Raw genomic sequence first — 23530 nt, forward strand, 5'->3', positions numbered from 1 at the left:
AGCTACACCATACATTTGAATATCTTACAGCTCTTCAGAATTAAAGGTGACCTTGAAGATTATAATTTATTATAAAAGCTGATGAAACGTAGATATGAATTCATATAAAAATTAGGCCTATCGGATGTTGTGACATTATGAAATGGTCAGTTTAATTTAAAAGGTAGTTTTTTTCTCTCTTTCGTCAAATTTATACAAATTTCAAAGAGCGCGCATTGCGCTTCTACGTTTCAAATTCTCTTCCAATCCTTATATTTATTTGCTCAATTCATTATCTTTCGAAATTGCCATCTTCGAGTTTATTATGATAATTCCATCATACCAAAAAATTAGAACATGATGTGGGTCCCGTAATTTCACCTATGCTACACTGTATATAGATATACAGTAAATACTGTACATATTGTATATGGCATATAATAGGCACAACTCAGCACTATAAGCGTATGCATCATGTCATAGGATGGCGTACATCAACTTTTTACGATCGTATGTTAACGTACGTGCATGTTTAAAAAAATTTAATTTCATTAAAATGATAAAAATGATCACCTATAATTCGTCAAAGTAACGAATTAAATTCTAGTTAGGTGATCATTTAGAATAAAATGATCACCTATTGTTATTGTATGAAATCTTTATTATTTTTTTTCTTTCTGTACACTTTTTGTGTAACAAATATCTCAAAAAGTTGAATAACAATGATCACAAAAATTTCACAATGTCTTTCAAATACTTTAACTTAGCCATAATAAGCTTTTCAGCGTGATCACTGACCCGTGACGTCACGTATACGCCATTTTGTGAAATCACATTATCAATCATATATCCATAATTCATTATCACATATTTATGAAATTCACTACACGTAAACTTCAGGTCAAGGGTAAAAATATTAGCAAATAAAAACGCGCGCGCACGTAGGGTCATGCGCATGAAATCGCGCATTAAAAATTTAAAAAGCTCAAAATTACGTTTTAATCAATTTAGAGCATGAATTAGGCCATTTGCGTGTTTCAAAAAATTACTGCGCAAAAAAATTATTTTGCGCGCGCGATACTTACAAAGTGTAAAAATTGCAATTTTTTATACAAATCGCATTCTACTCACCATCCTTAGTACATTCACCATATTTGAGTCAGTTCCGACTTAAAATAACGGTATACGAGCAGGTTAAAAATATCAAAATGCGCAAATTAATTGCATCAAAGTGATGAAAATGGTAAAAAATAAGGCCTTTTTAAAATGAATAAAACTCTTCAGAATGGCAGGTGACCCCCAATTTTTTTAAATTATTCGGGAAGCCATTGGGTTGTAGATACATATTCATGTACACATTAGACGTACAAAATGGTATGACGTCATCAAATGGCCACTTCAATTTAAAAATTAGTAATTTTTATCTTTTTGTATGGGTTTTCACATTCAATAGAGCGCATCTCCGTTATTTTAGCTCGATTTTCGGAGTAGTTTTAGTATGTGCTTGCTCAATTAATTATCTTTCTCAGGAGTTGTCAATATTTTTATTTTGATGACATCATCACGCGTAAAAACTTGAATAACGTAGGTCGTGTAATTTCAGCTACACCTTACATTTGAATATATTATAGCTCTTCAGAATTAAAGGTGACCTTGAAGATTATAACTTATTATGAAAGCTGATGAAATGTAGATATGAATTAATATAAAAATTAAGCCTATCGGATGTTGTAATGTTATCATATGGCCAGTTGAAGTTAAAACGTTGTTTTTAATTTTCTTTAGTCGAAGTTATACAAATTTCAAAGAGCGCGCATTGCGCTTCTACGTGTCAAATTCTCTTTCAATCCTTATATTTATTTGCTCAATTCATTATCTTTCGAAATTGTCATCTTTGAGTTTATTTTGATAATTCCATCATACCGAAAAATTTGAACATGATGTGGGTCCAGTAATTTCACCTCTGCTACACTGTCAGATACAGTAAATAGGCCTACTGTATAATATTTTATATACAGTATAAACTCATTACATATAAAAAATTAATAAACATACTAACGTACACATTGTTGAATGCGCATCACGATACGTATTTACGTAATGTAAATAATTCGGATTTGTTTACTGTAATTGGCTAAATAATGAGTACCTTATAAATGTACTACCGAGAGTAGTACGTAAATGGAAAGCTAATGACGCCCCTATCGTCGTCGTCCTTGCAAACAAAAAGGGAGGTTGTTGTTGAGAATTGAAAGAAATCATCAATCGAGAATTTTTAACCTAGGCATAGCCTATGCCTCGTTGGTGTTTGCCTAACACTTTAAATAACAGTTGAATATTTGTTAACAAAAAACATCGTTCATTCCAAGTGGATTGGTCATTTTGTGGTAAGTTCAAGAATAGTCGGTTATACTAATAATCATTGTAGGCCTAAATTAACCGTACAGTATATGTTTTATTTTAACTCGGTGTCTTACACGTGAGTGAGTGACACCACCACCGTACCCAGCCAGACCAGGAGGAGTCAAGTCAAGTAGGCCTAGGCCTATTATGCGGCTTGTGCGGTTAGAAACCAAACATTAATTAAAGAATAATTAATAATTTTATGAATATTGCTAATTTTACTATTACTAGCTCGTCGTGTCGTTTTAGTCCCGTTTTCTGTGTTGTTAGTTAGCCTCAGCAGCCTGGTTAGCTAGGGCCAGCTGGGCTAGGCCTACTACTTTACTATTTCTATTATAGCTAGGCCTAGTCTACTAGGCCCTACCTATATAATAAGCTATCTATAGGCCTAGGCTTACTGCACCCTAGGCCTAGACCACACTGATCTATATTGATTGGCCTACGCCACACTGATCTGTATTGATTGGCCTAACTAGGCCTAGCTAGGCCCTATATGTTAGGGACGGTAGTGAAATATTCTTCTGACCTAGGCCTAGCTAGGAAACACATTGCTCATTTATTTCAGTTGTGTACAGCAGCCTAACTATTCATGACTGATCTCTATTTATTAATTTATATTAAAATAATAATTAATCTAATGTAATAGGGACTGCATTGTAGGTCAATTGATAAGAGATGTGTCATTCTATTCTATTTACCCAACAATTACACTCCTCTATCCTATATATAGTCGTTAATTTCCATGGTAACTGGTCTAAGGTCACAAGGTACATTTAGAAATTTTTAATGTCAATAAACCGTATACTACTGTAAAAGCATACAGTAAAGTTAAATTATAGGACAATACAGTAGCAAATGTTAAAATAGTACAATCATCTTATTATACAATACAGTAGCAATAAAATGAGGATGTGCTTGTTTTTTTAAAGTAAAAATATTTCAACAATACAGCATTAACAAAAGGTTTTTAAGATGATTTTATCTTTACACATAAAAATCACTATAGCATAATTATTGATCTTTATTTTTCTATAGAAGTTTTACTAGTCTGCAACATATAACCAAGCACGCGTTGCTCCAGTCTTCAATTATTTTCGCAAACAGATGTAAGTATCTGAAAGAACCTTCAACTTATATACACCCCCTCTATACAGTACTAAACCTATCCATGTGTGTGACCTTAAATTATGTTGACAAAATGTAGGGGTTTTTTTTGCCTTACTATTGTAGTACAGTATGTATTAAGAAATTTGGATCTTCTTAATGCTCATAACACACTGCTAAATTACACCCTTCTATATCCTATTACATCTAATGCGATTAATTTCCATGGTAACTAGTCTAAGGTTAACTGTTAGGAATGTCTTAATGTCATAAAATAAAATCATTCAAGAAACTGTATTCTAAGCATACAATAACATTAAACTAAATTAATTAAAATAAAAAAGTTTGCTGTAGGGTAAAATGTATTGGCTATGTATAAGACTATAAGAGAACAATCTTTAGACTTGTGAAATACCATTGTTAGTATAAAGAATACAACCATCTCTAAAATAAATAAAAAAGAATAAAATAATAATACTTTTTTTTAAGCTCCAATATTCAAACTATAAACAGCATAAAAAAATAACGATGCTTCTAAAAGATAATTTCTTTCAGATCAAAAGCCCGGGGGCTCACTCTTAAATATTTCCATACTGGGAGGTGCCGCATTTACGGGTATATTTTTGAGGGCCTGGTAGCACAAGTGTGGGAAAATATGGAGAGTTGGTAGCACAAGTGTGGGAAATGACAGGGTGAAATTAGTAGTTTAAGTCCCTGACCCGCCCACCCGTGTAAAAATGTCACGATTTATCGCCAAATTTTGCAGGGATTGTAGCATACTGGATGCTATAAGCCTGGCTATATAAGCTCATCGAGGGGCCCATCGCTAAATACCTTTGAATAGAGTTTCCCCGAGAGTTTTCGCATCAGCAGAACACGAAACATAGCCGGCCTAGGACAAAATCATTCAACTGTGACCACTCTTGATCATATCGGTCATGCACAACGGGCGATAAACTTGTCAAAATTTGTCATGAACAATGGTCTCTTTGGGCATGCGCAGATCATGCCGGGAACTAGTACAAATATTGCACCCTTTCTGGCGTGGCCTTTTTTCTGCCGTCTTTCTAGAGCACACTGTATTTTGGTAAATGATAGTTCAAGTCCGTAGTATTTTTCAGTAAAACAGGTAGCGCAAGTGCCTCATGTCTTGAAGTGGCTGCGGCACCCTCCCATTTGGTTTATATACAAGTGATCCATTGCTAGCATAAGAAAGACCCTTTTTTATATATACTGTAGGTTCTTTCATGTATTCATGACATTAATATCATCCTTCAAGTTGTGCATTACAGTTACACTATATTTTTGTGTATAGTATTTTTTAATCAATCTGTGAACATCTGGGATAATCTTAAAAAGATCATAGATCTGAATGTATGTTTGTTAAAAACATCATTAACAAATTTGGTATTGTTAATGCTCACATACCAACACACCTATTTAACCAACAATGACATTCCTCCATCCTATTACTGTACATACAGTATATAAAGATTAATTTCCATGGTAACTGGTCTAAGGTCATGAGGTACATGTAGAAATGTTTTAATGTCAAGAAACTGTATACTACTGTATAAGCATACAGTAAAGTTGGACTATATATTGTTGAAATAGTACAACCATCTTATATAATATAATAGCAATAAAATGGGAATGTACTTGTTTTTTTAAATAGAAATATTTCAACAATATACAGCATTAAAAGAAAATTTTTAAGATGATTTTATCTTTACACATAAAAATCACTATAGCATATAATTATTGATGTTTATTTTTCTATACAAGCCTGCAACATAATAACCAAGCACGTGTTGCTGCAGTCTTCAATTATTTTCAAAAACGGATGTCAGTATCTGAAAGAACCTTCAACTTATATACACCCACTCTATACTAAGCCTATCCATCATCCTCCAATCATTGGAGAAATGGTTGTGCATAACATTGCATTGTTATAAAATTATAAATGACGATTTTAAAAAGCAAATTAAGTTAGACTTTACTACAGTAGCACCTATTGTAGGTGACAATCAGCCTAATATAATATCAATTGCTACAAAAGCCATTACACATTCAACTTAGAAATCATAAAGTCTGTTAAAACATATTCTAATAAATATTTTAACAGCAGTCTGAAATAGCAGTCTTAAATTTAAATCCCGGCTTTATAACGCCAACTAATAATCATACAATAAAGCCTGTTGCCACAAAAACTAATGTAATCCTACATAAGGCTGCCCTGTAATGTATATGATCCAACATATTGTAATTGTCTTGACAGCAGTCTTAGAATTAAGTATTTTTATTTTTATAGAGAAATCTATTGTTAACGTCAGTTACTGCAACAACAAAATAGAACAAATCACATGTTTTTATATCCTTCAGTTATCTTCTGGTAAGTATCTTAAAATAATCTTAAAAACTGTTAAAAATATGTTGTATAAACAATATTACTGACTTCCACAATTTAAACAATAACCAATGTCAAGATCTCTTAAACGATAAGAGACCATTCCAAATCCTTCTACAGATTAAGAAATATATGACGTTGTTTTGTTGAAAGGGAAAATTATGTGTTTATCCCCAAATTACTACAAAAGCTTAAAATTAGTTCTAGAACAATTTTTATAATTTCTTCATTCATAAGCCTATCTATATCATCATCATTGTCATTTCCAAAGTCAATTATTGTGCATGATGATGATTCAGCCAAGACTCTATTGGAATCTTGATATTCATTACTACATGACATAGGTTGTATTATCTTCTGTTCTATCTCTTATTATGTTCTATCTTTTATTATGTTAGTGTAAATGTAAATTTATATTGTCTTCTCTTTTCAGATTGTTAAAGTGTCAGAAGATATTTTGTATAAAAGTCTGTTTGTTGACAACTCAACGACAATAGCCACTAGACTTTAACTAGTTGGTGAGTCAAATAGGAGTTGTGACGGCAGCAGATTCGAAAAAGTCTGTTTATGAACAACTCACGACAATAACCTCTAGAATTTAGCTAGTTGGTGAGTCAAAGAGGAGTTGACATAGGTAGCAAAGAGAAAGTCTGTTTATTGACAACTCAACGATAATAGCCACTAGACTTTTAGCTAGTTGGTGAGTCAAAGCAGAGTTGTAATAGGCAGCAGAGTAAAAAGAGATATCAGAATTTCAAAAGAGTTATCAGAATTTCAAGAGTTATCAGAATTTCAAAAGAGCAACAGAATTTATCAGAATTTATCAATTGAACAAAGTTATCAGAATTAATCAGTATCTATCTATTTGCCTTGATCAGAATTTAACTAGCAAATATTGAGAAAACAATTGTAATACGGAACTGCACTGACTTTAAAATAATTCATAATATAAATTAAAAAACGTAAACAAAAACTTATTTAAACTTGAATTAATATTGTCTACAGATAAGTAAGTTTCATAGGAAATGAAATTTTTACTATCACAAACATGACATACAAAATCATGAAGTTGCACGGTGGAGGTGGTGAAAATAAACCTAGAAAAAAAGGTCGTTTTGTAAAAAATAAAACAAAAACAAGTTGTACTAATACAAATGACTCCTTGCATAGCTTTAATGAACAAACTGGAGAAAAGAAAATGAACATCACAGATGAAAAGAAGACTGTACTTACAGATGGAAATACACATAATCAAACAAATATTATTTCTCCAGATCAATACACAAATTGTCAAACATTTAATACAACTAATGAAGGTATTTCCAAAAATGAAATGAATTATGGTATTATAGCACGGGGAAGTTATCATCAAGGTGATTACAGATTTCGAGAACTTGCAGGTAAACAATGCGTATCTAATTCTCTTATAGCTATGCTTTACTGTAAAATAAAAGATGGAAATGAATTCAAAACTTTTGATCTCGATGAAATGCTATTACTAGGCAGTGAATTGTATTACTTCATTCAAAAAGATTCATCAATGAATGAAGAATTGTTAATGGTGTCAGAACTACCAAAAGAACTTCATATTTTAAATAACTCGTTTGAAATGAAATACAGTGAGGGACTTTATGGTACATTAGAAGGAACTGATGAAGGTGCATTCTTGTATGGAGCAAAATCATTAGGACAAGCCTTAGAATATGAATTATGCAAGTATGATGCATGTTTCATGACTTTTTATGGAAGTACTTTTGCTATAATCAAACGTCCTACTGGTTACTTTATATTTGATTCACATTCAAGAAATAATGAGGGCGTGTTAACAGAAAATGGACGTAGTGTGTTGCTGTACTTTTCATCTTGGCAAGGTATTCATAAACACTGTTTAACTTTAGCCAAATCAATGAATTGCCCCTTACATGCCACTCAGTTTGATTTAACAGGGATGAATGTATCTTTGAAAAGCAACAAAGATGAAAATGAATATGATTTACATATAAATGCGTCAAGAGCAACAAACCACTCTGAACAAGACACAGGTGTTGATAATTTATTTGATGATATAGTAATTGATATTGAAAGTCATATTGACAAAAATGAATCATTTGATGCTAACAAATATTCAAAGGCACCTACATTAGATGAAAATGACACTTTATTTGGTAATATTGAAAGCCATATTAAAGAAAATGAATCATTTGAAACTAACAAATGTTCAAATCCACCTACATTAGATGACAGTGAAATTACATATGTTTCAACTGAAGTAATAACAGAGAGAACTGATAAGTATTTTAAATACCTACCACTACAAGTACATTCTAAAGAATTGTTGTGTCATAAATTAGGTATTGATTACAATGGTTCAAATTTTGATACACCATTTGACCATGAACATGAATATATTACAAAACCTACTGCTACTAAAAAAATAACTGGTGATGGAAATTGTTTTTACAGAACAATTGCATATTTAATTAGTGGGACCGAAAGAAATCATTCTGTGTTCAGAAAAGCAAATGTAAAACACATGTTAGAAACTAATGACCGGTTTAAATGTACATTAGACACACAGATATATAAAAGTGTAAAACAGTATGTATTCATGAATAAATTGATGAATTCCGGAACATGGGCTTGTGACACGGATATCATTTCGATGGCAAACATGCTGGACCGTGACATATATGCATACAATGACCAAACAGAACAATGGCAAATATTTTGTGCAAGAAAGCCAGGCTACTATAACGAAATTACAACAGAAAGAGGTATATATATACAGTATACTGGAGGTAATCATTTTGAAGCAATTACAACAGTATCCACAATTAGTGAATCAAATGATGTTAAACAACCTGTGTACAACCATTTCAAATCCAAAGTGTCGATGAATGAATTTCCTTATACAAAAACTAAAAAAAGAAAATCAACAACAACTTATGAAGAAACTGATAAAAATTCATATTGTTTTGGTGAGGAATTTGAATCCATTTCCAAAAAAATTAAAACCATATGGGTTGATGATATTGATAAAACAAATCATGGGACAACCAAAAAAAGAAAAAGAAAAAAAAGTGATGCTGTAAAACGAAAACTAAATAAAGAGAAAATGAAAGCAAAACGTATCAAAAAACATTGTCAAAATGAACAAAATAAAACGACATCACGTAAAAAGAAAAACGCAAATGCAATGAAAAAGAAATATCAAACTGATATTAACTATAAATTAAAGAAACAAAGTACAGAAAAAAGAGCACAAAGAGACAAATATCAAAATAATCCAGATTTCAAAGAAAACACCAAAACAGATAACAGAGAAAAATATCAAAATAATCCAGATTTCAAGGAGAAGGCCAAAACAAATCAAAGAGAAAAATATCAAAATAATCCAGATTCCAAGAAAAAAAGCAAAACATATCAAAGAGAAAAATATCTAAATAATCCAGATTTCAAGGAAAAAAGCAAAACAAATCAAAGAGAAAAATATCAAAATAATCAAGATTTTAGACAGAAATTCAAACAAAAAATGAAAAACATATCAAAACAAAAATATCAAAATATTCCACAACATAGGCAGAAAGTACTAGACAAAAATTTACAAAAAAGACAATGTGAAAAAGTAAAGAAAAAGACAATTGAATGTGTAATAACGAACTTCAGAAAATCCATATCCCATGGCCCCGAGTATGTCTGTTGTGTGTGTTTAAAACTTCTATTTGAAAATCAAGTTATGAAATGCATAAAGGCAAAGTATGAAATTCCATCATGCATCAACGAAAGCTATTTACATACTTGTAACAGTGAATGTAATAATGAATGTGAAATTGCTATGTCTTCTAGGAACTGTCTATGGATATGTTACACATGTCATAGAAAATTAATAAAAGCAGAAATTCCTTCAGAAGCCTATACAAACAATTTGAAATTGCAAAATATTCCAGATGAACTTGAAACATTGAACAATTTAGAACAGCATTTGATTGCAATAAATATTCCGTTCATGAAAATCATGCATTTACCCAAAGGTGGTCAACAAGGAATACATGGTCCAGTTGTTTGCGTGCCATCAAACACGGTTGAAACTGTTAACGTTCTACCTAGACCTGAAACGGACGATCAAATGATAAGAGTAAAATTAAAAAGAAAATTGTCTTACAAAGGTCATTATGAATATAAATACGTAAATAAGACAAAGGTCTTACAAGCTCTGCAATATTTGCATCAAAATAATAAGTGGTACTCTGACGTGGTTGTAAATGAAGAATGGAATAATGTTTTACCCGAAATAAGCCAAGACCTTGATGACAAATCTTTATCAGAAAATGAAGAGCAAGAGGAAGATTTTGATTCACGGCTGTCTGGAATTCAATTAGATACATGTCTACAACCAACTGATATGAGACAAGAAATACTAGATCATTATTTTGATGACATTTTCTGTTGCGCACCATGTGAAGGAAATAGCCCTGTAGCACTTTTAAATAATAAATCACTGGAAGGAAAATGCTTTCCAACATTGTTTCCTACTGGACATTCAACATTCCATGATGCCAGAAATATTAAATTAACCCTAGGCCGTTACTTCCATAATAAATTGTGTCATGTCGACAACAGATTTGCAAAAAATACAGAATACATTTTCTTTGCACAATGCCTTTATGAAATAGAACAAGTATTGTCAAGTGTTTCTATTGCACTCAGAAAAAGTTCAGGTAAAAAAGATGATTTCACTTCAGTAAAAGCATCGGATTTCAAAAGCGCTTCTAAAGTCCAAGAAATTCTAAAATGTGATAGAGGTTATAAATTTCTTAAACAAATCAGAGGAACTTGTCCATACTGGCAGTCTACACAAAAAGATGTACTAGCAATGGTGAGACAGCTTGGTAAACCAACATGGTTTGCATCATTTTCTTCAGCTGATATGAGATGGCCAGAGGTAATGAAAACGTTGTTGCTTGAAACAGGTGACAAACGAAATATCAATGAATTGGAATGGGCAGACAAATGTACACTATTAAAATCCAATCCTGTAACAGTTGCACGAATGTTTGATAAAAGGTTTCATAACTTTTTGAGAAAAGTAATTCTATCTGATGCTCATCCTATTGGTAAAGTTATTGACTACTTTTTCCGTGTTGAATATCAAGCCAGAGGTTCACCACATATTCATATGATTCTATGGGTTGAAAATGCACCTCAATTGGGAATTGACGAAAATGAAAAGGTAACAGAATTCATCGACAAATACGTATCTTGTAAAATTCCATCATTAGATGAGGATAAAGAACTTCATGAAATTGTTTCTGGTGTTCAAACCCATTGTAAACGACACTCAAAGTCATGTAAGAAAAAAGGTACAACATGTAGATTTAATTTTCCCAAACCACCATCTGAACAAACATTTATTATACAACGAAAAACCACGGATGTTGATAACAATGAAACTGAAAACAATGATACGGATGAAAAAGACACTGCTAAAAATGAAGCTATAAAAGCAGCTAAAGATTTGTTGAAGAGTGTAAAAAGTGCACTTACTGGGGAAATACCTTACCAAGACACTAAACAACTATTTGAAAATTTGAATGTTACACAAACAGATTTCGAAGATGCTAATAATCTGATAGCCACAAAAGATGACTTTCTGTTACAAAGAAATCCTCAAGACGCTTGGGTTAATCAATATAATCCTTCTTTGCTAAGAGCCTGGAATGCTAATATGGACTTACAGTTTGTATCAAATGAGTATGCATGTGTCGCCTATGTTGTTTCATACATGTCAAAAGCTGAAAGAGAAATGGGACTACTTTTGTCACAAGCAGAAACTGAAATTAAAGATGGAAATGACGACGCTAAAGAAAGTCTTAGGGAACTTGGTAATATGTACATGCAAAATCGTGAAGTGTCTGCACAAGAAAGTGTTTATCGTGTTTGTAACCTCAGATTAAAAGAAGGTTCTAGAAAAGTAGAATTCATTCCTGTTGGACCTAATCCAGTAAGATTAAGTTTGCCAATAAATGTAATTCAAAACAAAGATGATGATGATGAAATCACTTGGTTGCCAAGTAAACTTGACAAATATAAATCACGACCCGACGGGCTAAACTTCGAAAAGATGTGTCTTGCAACATTTTGTTCCGAGTATAGAATACTCTCATCATCAGAATATAATGGAAATAAGAAGAAACAAAATACATTTAGGTTAAAGAATAAATTGGGATATATACAAAAACGGACACGAAGCAATAATGCCGTCGTCAGATATCCTCGATTTAAACAGCATATAGCACCAGAAAAATACTATATGAGTATAATGCAACTTTTCCTTCCATTTCGTACGGATCAGCAATTAAAACCACCTTCCTTTATGGCATATGAAGACTTTTATGAAAAGGGTTCTGTTAAATTATTTGGGGAGGATCTGCAAACAGTAAGTTCCATTGTTACAGAAAACATGCAACAATTTGAGCGTAATGCTGATGCTATTGAACAAGCACAGAACTATATAGATAAGTATGGACCACCAGAAGACGCTTGGGGATTGTTGTGTCCTGAAAGTGAATTAGACAGGCTAGAAAACCCAAAACCAAACATCGAAAATGATGATGAACAAGGCGAAAACATTATTCCGGATTTAGGACCCAAGGAAAAAGAACCGTATAGATTAGAACATACAGAAAGTAGAATATCAAAACAGGAAAGCAACAATATGATCAGATGCCTAAATGACAAACAACAGAAAGTATTTTATGAAATAAGACAGTGGTACTTAAACAAAGTGAACGGAAAACAGCCTGAACCATTTCATGTATTCATCACTGGAGGTGCTGGTGTTGGCAAGAGTCACTTGGTTAAATGTATTTACAACGAAGGTACAAGAATACTTGGAAAAATGATGCAAAATCCAGACGATGTTTCAATTTTGAAAGTTGCTCCTACCGGAATTGCAGCATACAATATAAATGGTAAAACAATCCACAGTGCTCTATCTATCCCTATTAATGTATCATTTCCATATCAACCTCTTGGAGAAGAGAAAATAACGCAACTTCGTAATCGCCTTGGTCAATTACAACTACTAATCATTGACGAAATATCCATGGTAGATCAAAAGATGTTATGTTACATACATGGCCGATTAAGACAGATAAAACAAGTACGAGATGATTCACCGTTTGGTAATGTTTCAGTATTGGCAGTTGGAGACTTTTTTCAATTACCACCTGTAAAAGGCAGTTCATTATATAAAGAATCGCTTCAAAATATATTATGGACAGATAATTTCAAGCAAATAGATCTCGATGAGATAATGAGGCAGAGGGAAGATGCTAAATTCGCTAATTTGTTAAACAGATTACGAACAAAGGAAAAAAATCAAATTTTGTCAAATGACGATTTACAAATGCTGAAATCACGTGAAACTGGTGAAGACTGTGAAGAAGCCATTCATATATATTCATATAACAAAGATGTTTCCGCCTGGAATAAGAAAATGTTGCACAAAAAATGCACAGACATAATATGTATTGAAGCAGAAGATACAGAAATGAATACCAAAAGGAAAGACACAATTCGTGACAAACCAATAAAGAAGTCTAATCAATGTTCACTTCCAAGTTACTTATGGGTTGCACCTAATGCCAGAGTAATGTTAATTAAAAATGTCGATGTAAGTAAAGGAATGACAAATGGATGTATGGGAAATATTACAGAAATAATTAAGCCTGACAACAATTCTAAACCAACTACAATCAAAATTAAATTTGATAACCAAATTGATATTCAGTCTATTGAAAAGTATCAAGAATCGATGGGAAAAAAATACAGTCGCAAACAATTTCCGTTGAAATTGGCTTATGCATGTACCGTGCACAAAGTACAGGGAATGACAATGAATAAAGCTGTTGTAAATCTTAAAAATACGTTTTTGTCTGGACAAGCATATGTAGGTTTAAGTCGTGTTACTTCTTTATCGGGTCTTTATATTGAAAACTTTGATCCCAAACATATACGATGTGACCCAACAATTAAAACTTGCTTAAACAATATGCAACCCTTTTTACAACCGAATAAACCTAGTACTGTTACACAATTTCAATATTGTATCACGTTGCATAACATACAAGGCTTGAGACAACATTTGACTGACTTAAAATGTAATACATCTTTTTCCAATTCCGATTTCATCTGTCTTACAGAAACCTGGATTAATGACAACAATATCAGTAATATTGGTATGGACAATTTCAAATTGTATCACCAGCCAAGGTGTCAATCATATTCTAATGACAACACAATTACTTCAGAATTAAAAAATAAGGGACACGGTGGTGTTGCAGTGTATACCAGAAATAAATATTGTAGTAGACTAAACATAAATTTTAAAGATATCGAATTCATTTCTTTTATGGTAACATCTCCATTGTCTGTTATTATCACAGTTATATATCGACCCCCTATATATGATATCAAGAAATTCTGTAAGGTTCTTGAAAATTTATTGGAAGCAATACATAAAGTGGGTACAAGATGCATTATAATGGGTGATTTCAATGAAGATTTGTTAAAAAACATATCCCATGTTAATAACCTACTGGCCAGACACAATTACCAACAGCTAATAACATCCAGTACAACTGAAGGCGGAACTCTTTTGGATCATGTTTATATTAGAAACCTTGACACAGTGCATACAGAAGTAATACCCATATATTATAGTTACCATGAAATTATTAAAATACAAATATAATAAATATACCCCTATAACAAATAAAACCCATTTCCTTGTATTCCAAATATACCATAATAAAATGTATTATATTAATTGCTGATTAAATCAAGTGATTAATTTTTAATATACAATAATAAATAGTATTTATTTCAACATGCTTCTAACACAACTACCGGTAAATTCCCCGTTAAAATATAGAGAACAATGAAAAATTCTGCAACTGCACTTTAGTCTTTTAATATATTATAAATACAATACAATAAATACAATACATTTTCTAAAGAAATATTTATACATACAATAGAATACCTATTATTGATATGCGGCCTAATAATGATAATTTAATTATCATGTTCGTATTCCAAACAATAACTATTGTTTGTTTTATGTACCCAAAAAACCGGGCTATTTAAAAAATAAACAAACTGTACCGCATTTTCTTGTATAAATAAAATAAATACCTATATCTTGTATAGTGCAATATTTTATATACATATTTTTGTAATGTAATTATAAATGGCCCTAATTGTTCCTTCTTCGCATTTTAAATAATTATCCAATCGCGTTTTGAACCGTGTATAATTTCTCTATGGTCGTGTTTATACAACACCCTAAATTTGAACACGGCTTTAATTTTTAGCGTGTTGTTCGGACCGAGGTCAACCCACCTTAACGTTTGCTGTTATACTAGAAATCACGATACCGTGTTATACCGGAAGTTTCATCAACACGCAGTGCATGCTAGGATAAAAGGTCAAATCGTTGATCGCGCTTGAATTGGCTGAGTTGTCAACAATCATCGTCGCCTCCTCGCTGTCGATTCGCGCGGTTTTTACCATTTTCATTATATTGTATTCGTTCACGTTTGCATTGTTGTTTATTTTGTTCTCGGTTCATTTAAATTAATAAAAGTTATTTTAAGGGTTTCATTGTTTCATCTATACACTATGGAAGAAGATGCCATTTTTGCGATGTTATTTTTTTTATTCTGTTTGGAGTGGGAAACGATAGATGCCAGTACTACCACTACGAGTTGGCCCCACTAGGCTACTAGGCGTAAGACGTGGTAGGAGGATGATTGCTGGCAGCGAAGCAGCAATAAATGGGCCCAATCTTGTTAGCAATGTCGCATGACATGATTGATATTACGACCTGTTTTAACGAGAGGTCAAAATATACCCTGAGGACACTTCCAACACGGTAACGGCGACCGGGAATCCACCAAATTTTAGGATTCAGCCAAGTAGCCTTTTTTGCAATTAAAATCTCATTACACGGAATCTCTTTGTTGTTATACAACACACTTTTCGTAGGCGTGTAGAATATGCTAGGCCTATTCCATCCCATGATATATTTTATAGTCCAATATTTAATATTGTGGCCATTTGTATAATGCAGTCGACTCCGCCTAAGTCGAAATTAATAAGACTGGTATAAAAAATCGAGTTATGCGAACTTCGACTTACAGATTTGAAAAAAAATAACTATAGATAGGCTAGACCTAGCTACCTAGGCCTAGGTTCACTCGCTACGGATAGTACGCCTAGTAGACCCTGTCGCAATCACGGCCCACACGATCGATGAGTCTTCTTTGATTGCTAGCTACCCTTAGGCCTAATAAATGCTAAGTCTCCTTTATCGGCAACGAAAAACTGTATTTTCTTTATGGTTTAAGCCGAAACAATAAAAAAAACGTACAATAAGTACATTTCGGTTCGTTCTTATTGGAAATCGGTATCCATTGTTTATTGCAATCTGTCTACCACAAAATGGGTACCCACGAAACGCCGGTCAACTCACAGCAGATAACTGTACTAGGCCTAGTGTAGTGCGCGAGTTTTATAGAGAGGATGCCGCCTATCACAACCTGCTTGAGAGAACCGATACGGGCCCACATTATCACCACCACTGTCGTTTGTTTATCGAATTTTTTTAATCGTTACCGCGTGATTTGTGACTTCGACTTATACGCGTCGATATATCACTAAAGAATGTGTGTATTCGGACCGCAAAAAGACGTTAGACGAATTTCGACTGGTAGTAGGCCTAAGTGTTTTGAATCAACAATATTTAGAAAATACGGGTAATACTATACATCATATTTCAAATAAATAAATTACAAAATATAGCCTAATATTTTTCTTATTTCCATCATCAAAATAATAAAGTGAAATATTACATAACCAAAAATGTTAACAACACATTCCCATGAAAAATGCTTTCTAACAACTAGCTTAGCACGCAATATTAATTAATGCTTATCAGTTGTTTTAAAGCGACGCGCCGACAAAGCACCGGCTCAAAGACGGTATATCGAATTTTCACGTTTGATCTCACTTTACCCGTATCATGATTAACTTCCGGTAAGTTCCCCGTTGAGACATGATCAAAAATTAAAGAATTCTGCGAATGCACTATCATTAGTAGCCAACAATACATTTTATAAAGAAATGTTTATACAGATAAAATAAAATTTCCAATTTTCTCTTTATTTCATAAAATATCACAATATCTCGTGCATTATTTATAATAATTTTAAAGTTGATAGCGTACATTTTTGATATAGGCCTACCTGTTATCGGTCAAATAATGATAATTTAATTATCATGTTCGTATTCAAAACAATTACCGCATTTTCTTGCATAATTATAGATCTTTGATAGTGTAATAATAGATGAGCCTAATTGATAAAATATAATATAATCTTCTTCGCATTTCTAACAATAATCCAATCGTGTTCTGTATTCCATGACATATTTTGCATAGTCCAATATTTAATACTGTAGGGATTTGTATAATAGTAATAGTTTTAAATCAACAATCTTTAGTAAATACGACTGTAATACTATACATCATAATTCAAATAAATAAATTACAAAAATATTATTTTTATATATCTTATTTCCATCAACAAATAATAAACTGAAATATTACATAACAAAAATGTTAACAACACACATTCCCATGGAAAAATAGTAGCTCAGCACGCAACATTAATTAATGCTTATCAGTTGTTTTAAAGCGACGCGCCGACAAAGCACCGCCTCAAAGACGGTATATCTAATTTTAACGTTTGATCTCACTTTACCCCTATCATGATTATGTAACCCAAGCCACAAGTGCACGTGTTTGTATCACAATCATCATTCTATCAATAATCATGGCAGCGTCAACATCGTCGAAACGTGCGCCTCCGACAATGAACTATTGCCACATAGTGGACCAATTTGAGAAACGATCAACCACTCAAGCTAACAAAACGAGACACTTTCTAAAGAGCGTTATCGTCACAAAGACACACAAAGCAATGCTATGCGAATGCTTTTTAAACGACTCCAACGCATTGCCGGAGACAGAGTTAGCCAAAATTTTGGATTTGCAGAGAGGCGCTTTCTTTGCTGTCAGAGGACAGGTCGTAATCGACACTGTCAGCAAAAGAATATCGATGGCAGCAGACACAAAGGTAAACTAAAATGTGCATTTGTTTACAGTATTCATATAATAAGTCCATATATAAATGTTAGAATTGAATGATGTAAAAACATTGGCATATGACTGGTTGGTTGGGCCACCGACAAGTTGAGCCGCCGGTGATTTCTATGAACGCCCAATGCATGCGTCTTTTACGACATTCCGCGTAGTGATTAGGGTGGTGTCCTATAGTACATAACTTCATGGTCTTGGTTTAGGTAAAGGGACGATTCAACCCTGAGATATGTAGATTAACTATATAAAGGATTGGATAACACATACCACTAATTTAAAAGTATATTCAATTAAATGTTTCTATAAAAACATCAAAATAAATTTATTGTAGATTATGCATAAAACATGAATGATTTATGATGTACGATAGGCCTTGTATAGGGCATTTTTTCCAATTACAAATATGGGCAACTTCCCTATGTTATCTTTCTTTCAATATTATGTAAACAAGACCTAATGTGTGTTTCATTAATATTCACAGGGTATGATCACTAAATTAATTTATATAGGGCCTATATATTTAAATAAACATACTCTAAATACAAACATTCAAATGTACCATTATTCTAAACAACATTACAATTTAATTCATTTCTTTTATTGTTTCTCATTTGCAGTTTTTTTTCAAATCGACGGCATTTGAGCTTGATCAAACTGTAATTGACAATTACCAACGTCCACCGATCTTGAAAATTGCCGACATCCCACGAAGTCCTACAAAACGTAGGGCTACCGTACGAGGAACAATTTCAGAAGTAAGTCAATAGATCATTATTTCTACATATTTCCTTCTTTTTATACAACAAATACTTTTTTTTCGAATATTTTATAACAGCAACAGGGTATAAGTGGTGATACCTCAAAATACCTTAGAATCTCATCTAAATACAACAATAACTTTGATTGCCTAATTAAGGAAATGTTGTGGAACAAAGAAAAAAGAAAAGACAAAAAAGAAAAACAAAAAACCTACATTCAATAAACAATCTGATTCCATCAAAGCTAGAATGTTTATCTAATTAATTAGCCCTCAGTAGCATTTACTGTCACCAACTTTCGTGCTTAGAGCACATAATTATTATTGTTTTCTATTCACAATGGTTCTATGATGGTACCGAAATGTCGATCTCTCTTTTTGTCATTAAATTATATATTGAAATTACTAACAATTGTTGGCTCCAAAATTGTAGTACGTACCAAATACTGTATGTATTAAAATGATACACCTTTCTTTAAAATTATTTCTATTATAATATTATCTATTAACAACAAATAATTTAAATTTATATTATTCTTTATCAAAGAATAATGAAAAAACAAATTACATAAACATATGCATTAGTTGTTTTCAAAATTATAAAAACAAACAAATTCTTTTCCATGTATAAACAAGTGTATGATCCACTACTTATTAAATAGCTTCTTATTTACATATAACATTTACCCTATTTATATATGATATGAAACAACAAGTGTATTTTTACTTTAAAACAACACAACATCATTAAGTCACTTTTAGGTATCAACAAATCCTTATTTTATCTCCGTATTGTGCAATTGATAACATGCCCATTGATCTATCCACATAGACAAAACCACTGTGAACTACTACTACAATTACCCCTTTTTCATTTTGAAATATGTACCAATTGTTTACATGCTTAGTCCCTATCTGAAAATACCTCTGTACAACAAGATCAATAAACCAAGAGGCTTTCAAACTTGTCACGCCAATTTTGTCAACTACCATTTACCAATCTATAAAGCAACTTAATGTCAATAATATTTTACGTAGTATACGTCTTTTCTGGTAAAAATACTTATCACGATGTTAAATTCTTTACCGCATACATGTTACATTCAATTATAATGTGTTACAATATCAATATTATGATTTGTTTTCATCTGGTATCCATTTTTTTAGATTGGTGAAATCATTCAGCTCGAAAATAACAAACTTCGACGAATTCAATTAAGTGATGGGCCAAACACTGTAGCCTTGTCTTTGTGGGGAACCCACACGTCAATAGACCTGGTTATGGGCCAAAGGATCCAAGCAAGTGGAGTTTTAGTCACTGAATATAAGAATGTAAAACGGATTGAATCCACAACTTCAATGTCTGTGGAGGTATGTATAATAACACTTGAAACATTTCAATCTTTTTATATCAATATAATCAATAATCATTAAATTAACTTTTATAATAAGCTTTGGACATTCCATTTACAGACAAAATCAGATGACTGCATAATTACAACACTGTGACTGCCATTCAATAATATTGCATTAATTATTGAGTTTAATTTCACCATTCTTTGCAATTATGTTACATTTTGACATTTTAAATAGCCTTGACAAAAAATAAGACATTCGTTCTAGAAACCTATGTACCTACCCAACAAATTTTAATAATTCATTTCAAACAATTCAATATTTTTTTTTTATCAGAATGTTTTGGAGAACATAGATGTTATTGCAGAAGTTGTGGCAATAACTGATGAGACGTAAGTATTACATTTGATTTAACATGAATGAATAAAATTGCCATAACCTTAATTTTTTTTTATTTCTCCAAATATATATATGTAAACTTTAAATCCAAAGGCAAATTACTGAAAAAATGACAATGCTCAGTGGCTGGATCTCAATGGTGATACAAAAAAAAACCGCAAAGCTATTATATACATATATTTATTACTTTCATTAATTTACCAACAATATATAAACACATCAGGCAAAGAACATTAATTCTAAACCGCCAAGTCTCATATATATATATATATATATATATATATATATATATATATGTTTCAAAAGTTGATTTAGACCATTTGCATGCGTTTTAATTGCAAAAGTTAAAAAATATTGTCAAAATTAATGTTCTTTGCCTGATGTGTATATATATATATATATAAACACAACAGGCATAGAAATAAATTCTAAACCGCCAGGTGATACACTTAAAATTATTTTAATTAATATATATATATGTATATATATATATCACTGATACATAATTAAAAAAATATCCAAATTATTAACTTCATCTTCTTTTTCTCTTTTCTTTATCCTACAGTTTAACACGTCCATTTGAGGCCGTAATTTCCACACCAGATGACGAATACCTTGTTACCATCACACAAGATACAACAGTTGAAGGCGATCTCCAGAACCTGCCACTACCAGTGCATGTCACCTTCCAAAACGGTGGTGGCTCAAACACATGTCTCGCCATGATAGTTATAGAAGACGACGAAGAGAATGAAGAGACCGAAGTCTAAATATTTCATATATACAATATTAACAATAACATAACAAACAAAATAAATAACAATTATTATTACACATAATAATACAATCTCCAAATTAAAATTGTACTGCTTTTCAATTATAAGTTTTAAATTTCCTGCTTGTACAATTCATTTCCTTTTTGTTTTTAAAAGTTAAAATGTATTTTTTATTATTTTTTCTATTTGTATGTTTTAAAGCATACATGCCATTTCTTAAATAAACATTGTTTTTGTTTGGTAATCAAAACTCATTTGTCGATTATTACACATAATAATACAATCTCCAAATTAAAATTGTACTGCTTTTTAATTATAAGTTTTAAATTTCCTGCTTGTACAATTCATTTCCTTTTTGTTTTTAAAAGTTAAAATGTATTTTTTATTAGTAGTATAATATCCCGTACAGTCCAATGAATAATTCATAAATTAATTAATGAATATTAATATATTAATTATGAGTGTAGTATTTATGAATAATTAATATTTTAAAGGGTATTATTTATGAATAAATTAATAATTTAATTAATTATGAGGGGTAGTTTTTATGAATAATTAATATTTTAAAGGGTATTATTATGAATAAATGAATTAATTAATTAGGTATTAGGGGGTAGTTTTATGAATATTTAATCATTCAAATGGTATTATTTATGAATAAATGAATTCATTAATTTGTTTCGCGATCTCAGTCCAATGAATAAGTAATGAGATGTTTTAATATTCGTGAATATTGATATATTTTTATTAATATGAGAGTGTTTTAATGAATACTTAGTAATTGCGTTGGTATTTATTCTATGAATTATTGAATTAAGTATTATATATGTAAATTGTTTTATTTTTAACAGGGTACCTGATTTACTATATATATATACAGATTGTTAATTTGAAAACAGTACAGTTTTCTTGCTTTAGAATTTTTAACATTTAGTTTGTTTACGTATCAGATTCAACTGTTCTTTATCCTTACTGTTATTATCTAACAGGATGAATTCTACTCAAAAGCAAACCGGTAGTAAGAGAGTTTTTTCTTCTTCAAAAGGACAGAGTGTTGTATCTAATAGAGCGAAGATACAAAAGGTTTCACATCAACAAGGCACAACAGTACCTTCAAATCGTTCCGTTCAGCGGCCAAGACAGTTCACACCGAAGAGATCAATTACATCTACCGAACGTGTTATCTTGAATGAAAAGAGACATATTGTGGCTCAACTATGGGGTGAAAAAGCGTTTGTTTGTATTCGTGAGTTCTATCAAATAGAAGAAAATGGTCCTTTCCTACCAGGCAAACAGGGTATAAATTTAACGGTTGATCAATGGTACGATTTGCTGGAACAAGCGGAGCACGTAGATGGTATGATTGCTGAAGTGATAGATGCTGGAAATGAATAATAATTAATAAAAATTAATTCATTTTTACCGATAAGACTGAATACATTATTAAGAATACAGGTAGTTGAACCCTTTATAGGATGTTCGAGATTTGAAGTTTGAACATATTACAATCAGGTTTCTATACGAACTGAGCTGTGAAAAACAAAGACTTTGCTTCTTTCAACGTGTACTTTGATACTTCTTACTAAACCATGGATAGTGCGTCTAAACGATTCAAAATCTGTGAAGTTGAAGAAGAAAAATCAAAACCTATAGAAGTAATAATCATTAACAGTGATGATGAAAATGAAGACGATGATTTCGAGAAAACCCGTTATGCTGCAAGCCATACAGAAGTGATTGTTATCAGCGATGACGAAGAAGAAGAAGAAGAAGAAGAAGAAGAATCTAAAGAAGTTATTGTTATAAACGAAGAAGACGTACCTTATAGCCAAGAAAGTACACATTCACAAACTTACGACGGCGACTGGACAATCTTACCAGCAAACGAGTATGATTCCGATGAAGAAGATGTATTTCCTATAGACACTGATTATGACATGGTGTATTATGCTTACGTCGATGAAATTGAAAAGGAGCAGTGGTTATCGTTCAAAGACATTATTACAAAAACATTTTTAAATTCACTTTTAAATTTGTGCTCGAAAATAGGAAGAGACTATTGCTACGGCTGTTTGTTTTCAAGATGTAGCCAGAAAGATCATGACATTTGTCTTTTACCTGTAGAA

The 23530-nt window shown here is 31.8% G+C and overlaps 1 protein-coding gene and 1 long non-coding RNA gene across 3 annotated transcripts; both read left to right on the top strand.

The window, feature by feature from the left end:
- The first annotated feature begins 2231 nt into the window (after positions 1 to 2231).
- LOC140043729 (uncharacterized) lies at positions 2232 to 7202 on the top strand. 2 transcript variants are annotated; one of them, XR_011844373.1, is made up of 4 exons: positions 2232 to 2366; positions 3418 to 3488; positions 5798 to 5878; positions 6327 to 7202. It is a non-coding gene; the product is annotated as an uncharacterized lncRNA (long non-coding RNA). The 2 variants fall into 2 exon arrangements; XR_011844372.1 differs by lacking the exon at positions 2232 to 2366 and having other exon boundaries at positions 3333 to 3488.
- Positions 7203 to 7226: 24 nt separating this feature from the next.
- Positions 7227 to 14648, top strand: LOC140044181 (uncharacterized). The gene is made up of 2 exons (XM_072088659.1): positions 7227 to 8667; positions 9628 to 14648. Exons 1-2 carry the CDS (start codon positions 7227 to 7229, stop codon positions 14646 to 14648), a joined length of 6462 nt encoding a protein of 2153 aa, XP_071944760.1.
- The last annotated feature ends 8882 nt before the right edge of the window (positions 14649 to 23530 follow it).

Source organism: Antedon mediterranea, chromosome 3 (assembly GCF_964355755.1).
Source record: "Antedon mediterranea chromosome 3, ecAntMedi1.1, whole genome shotgun sequence".
Lineage (NCBI taxonomy): Eukaryota > Metazoa > Echinodermata > Crinoidea > Comatulida > Antedonidae > Antedon > Antedon mediterranea.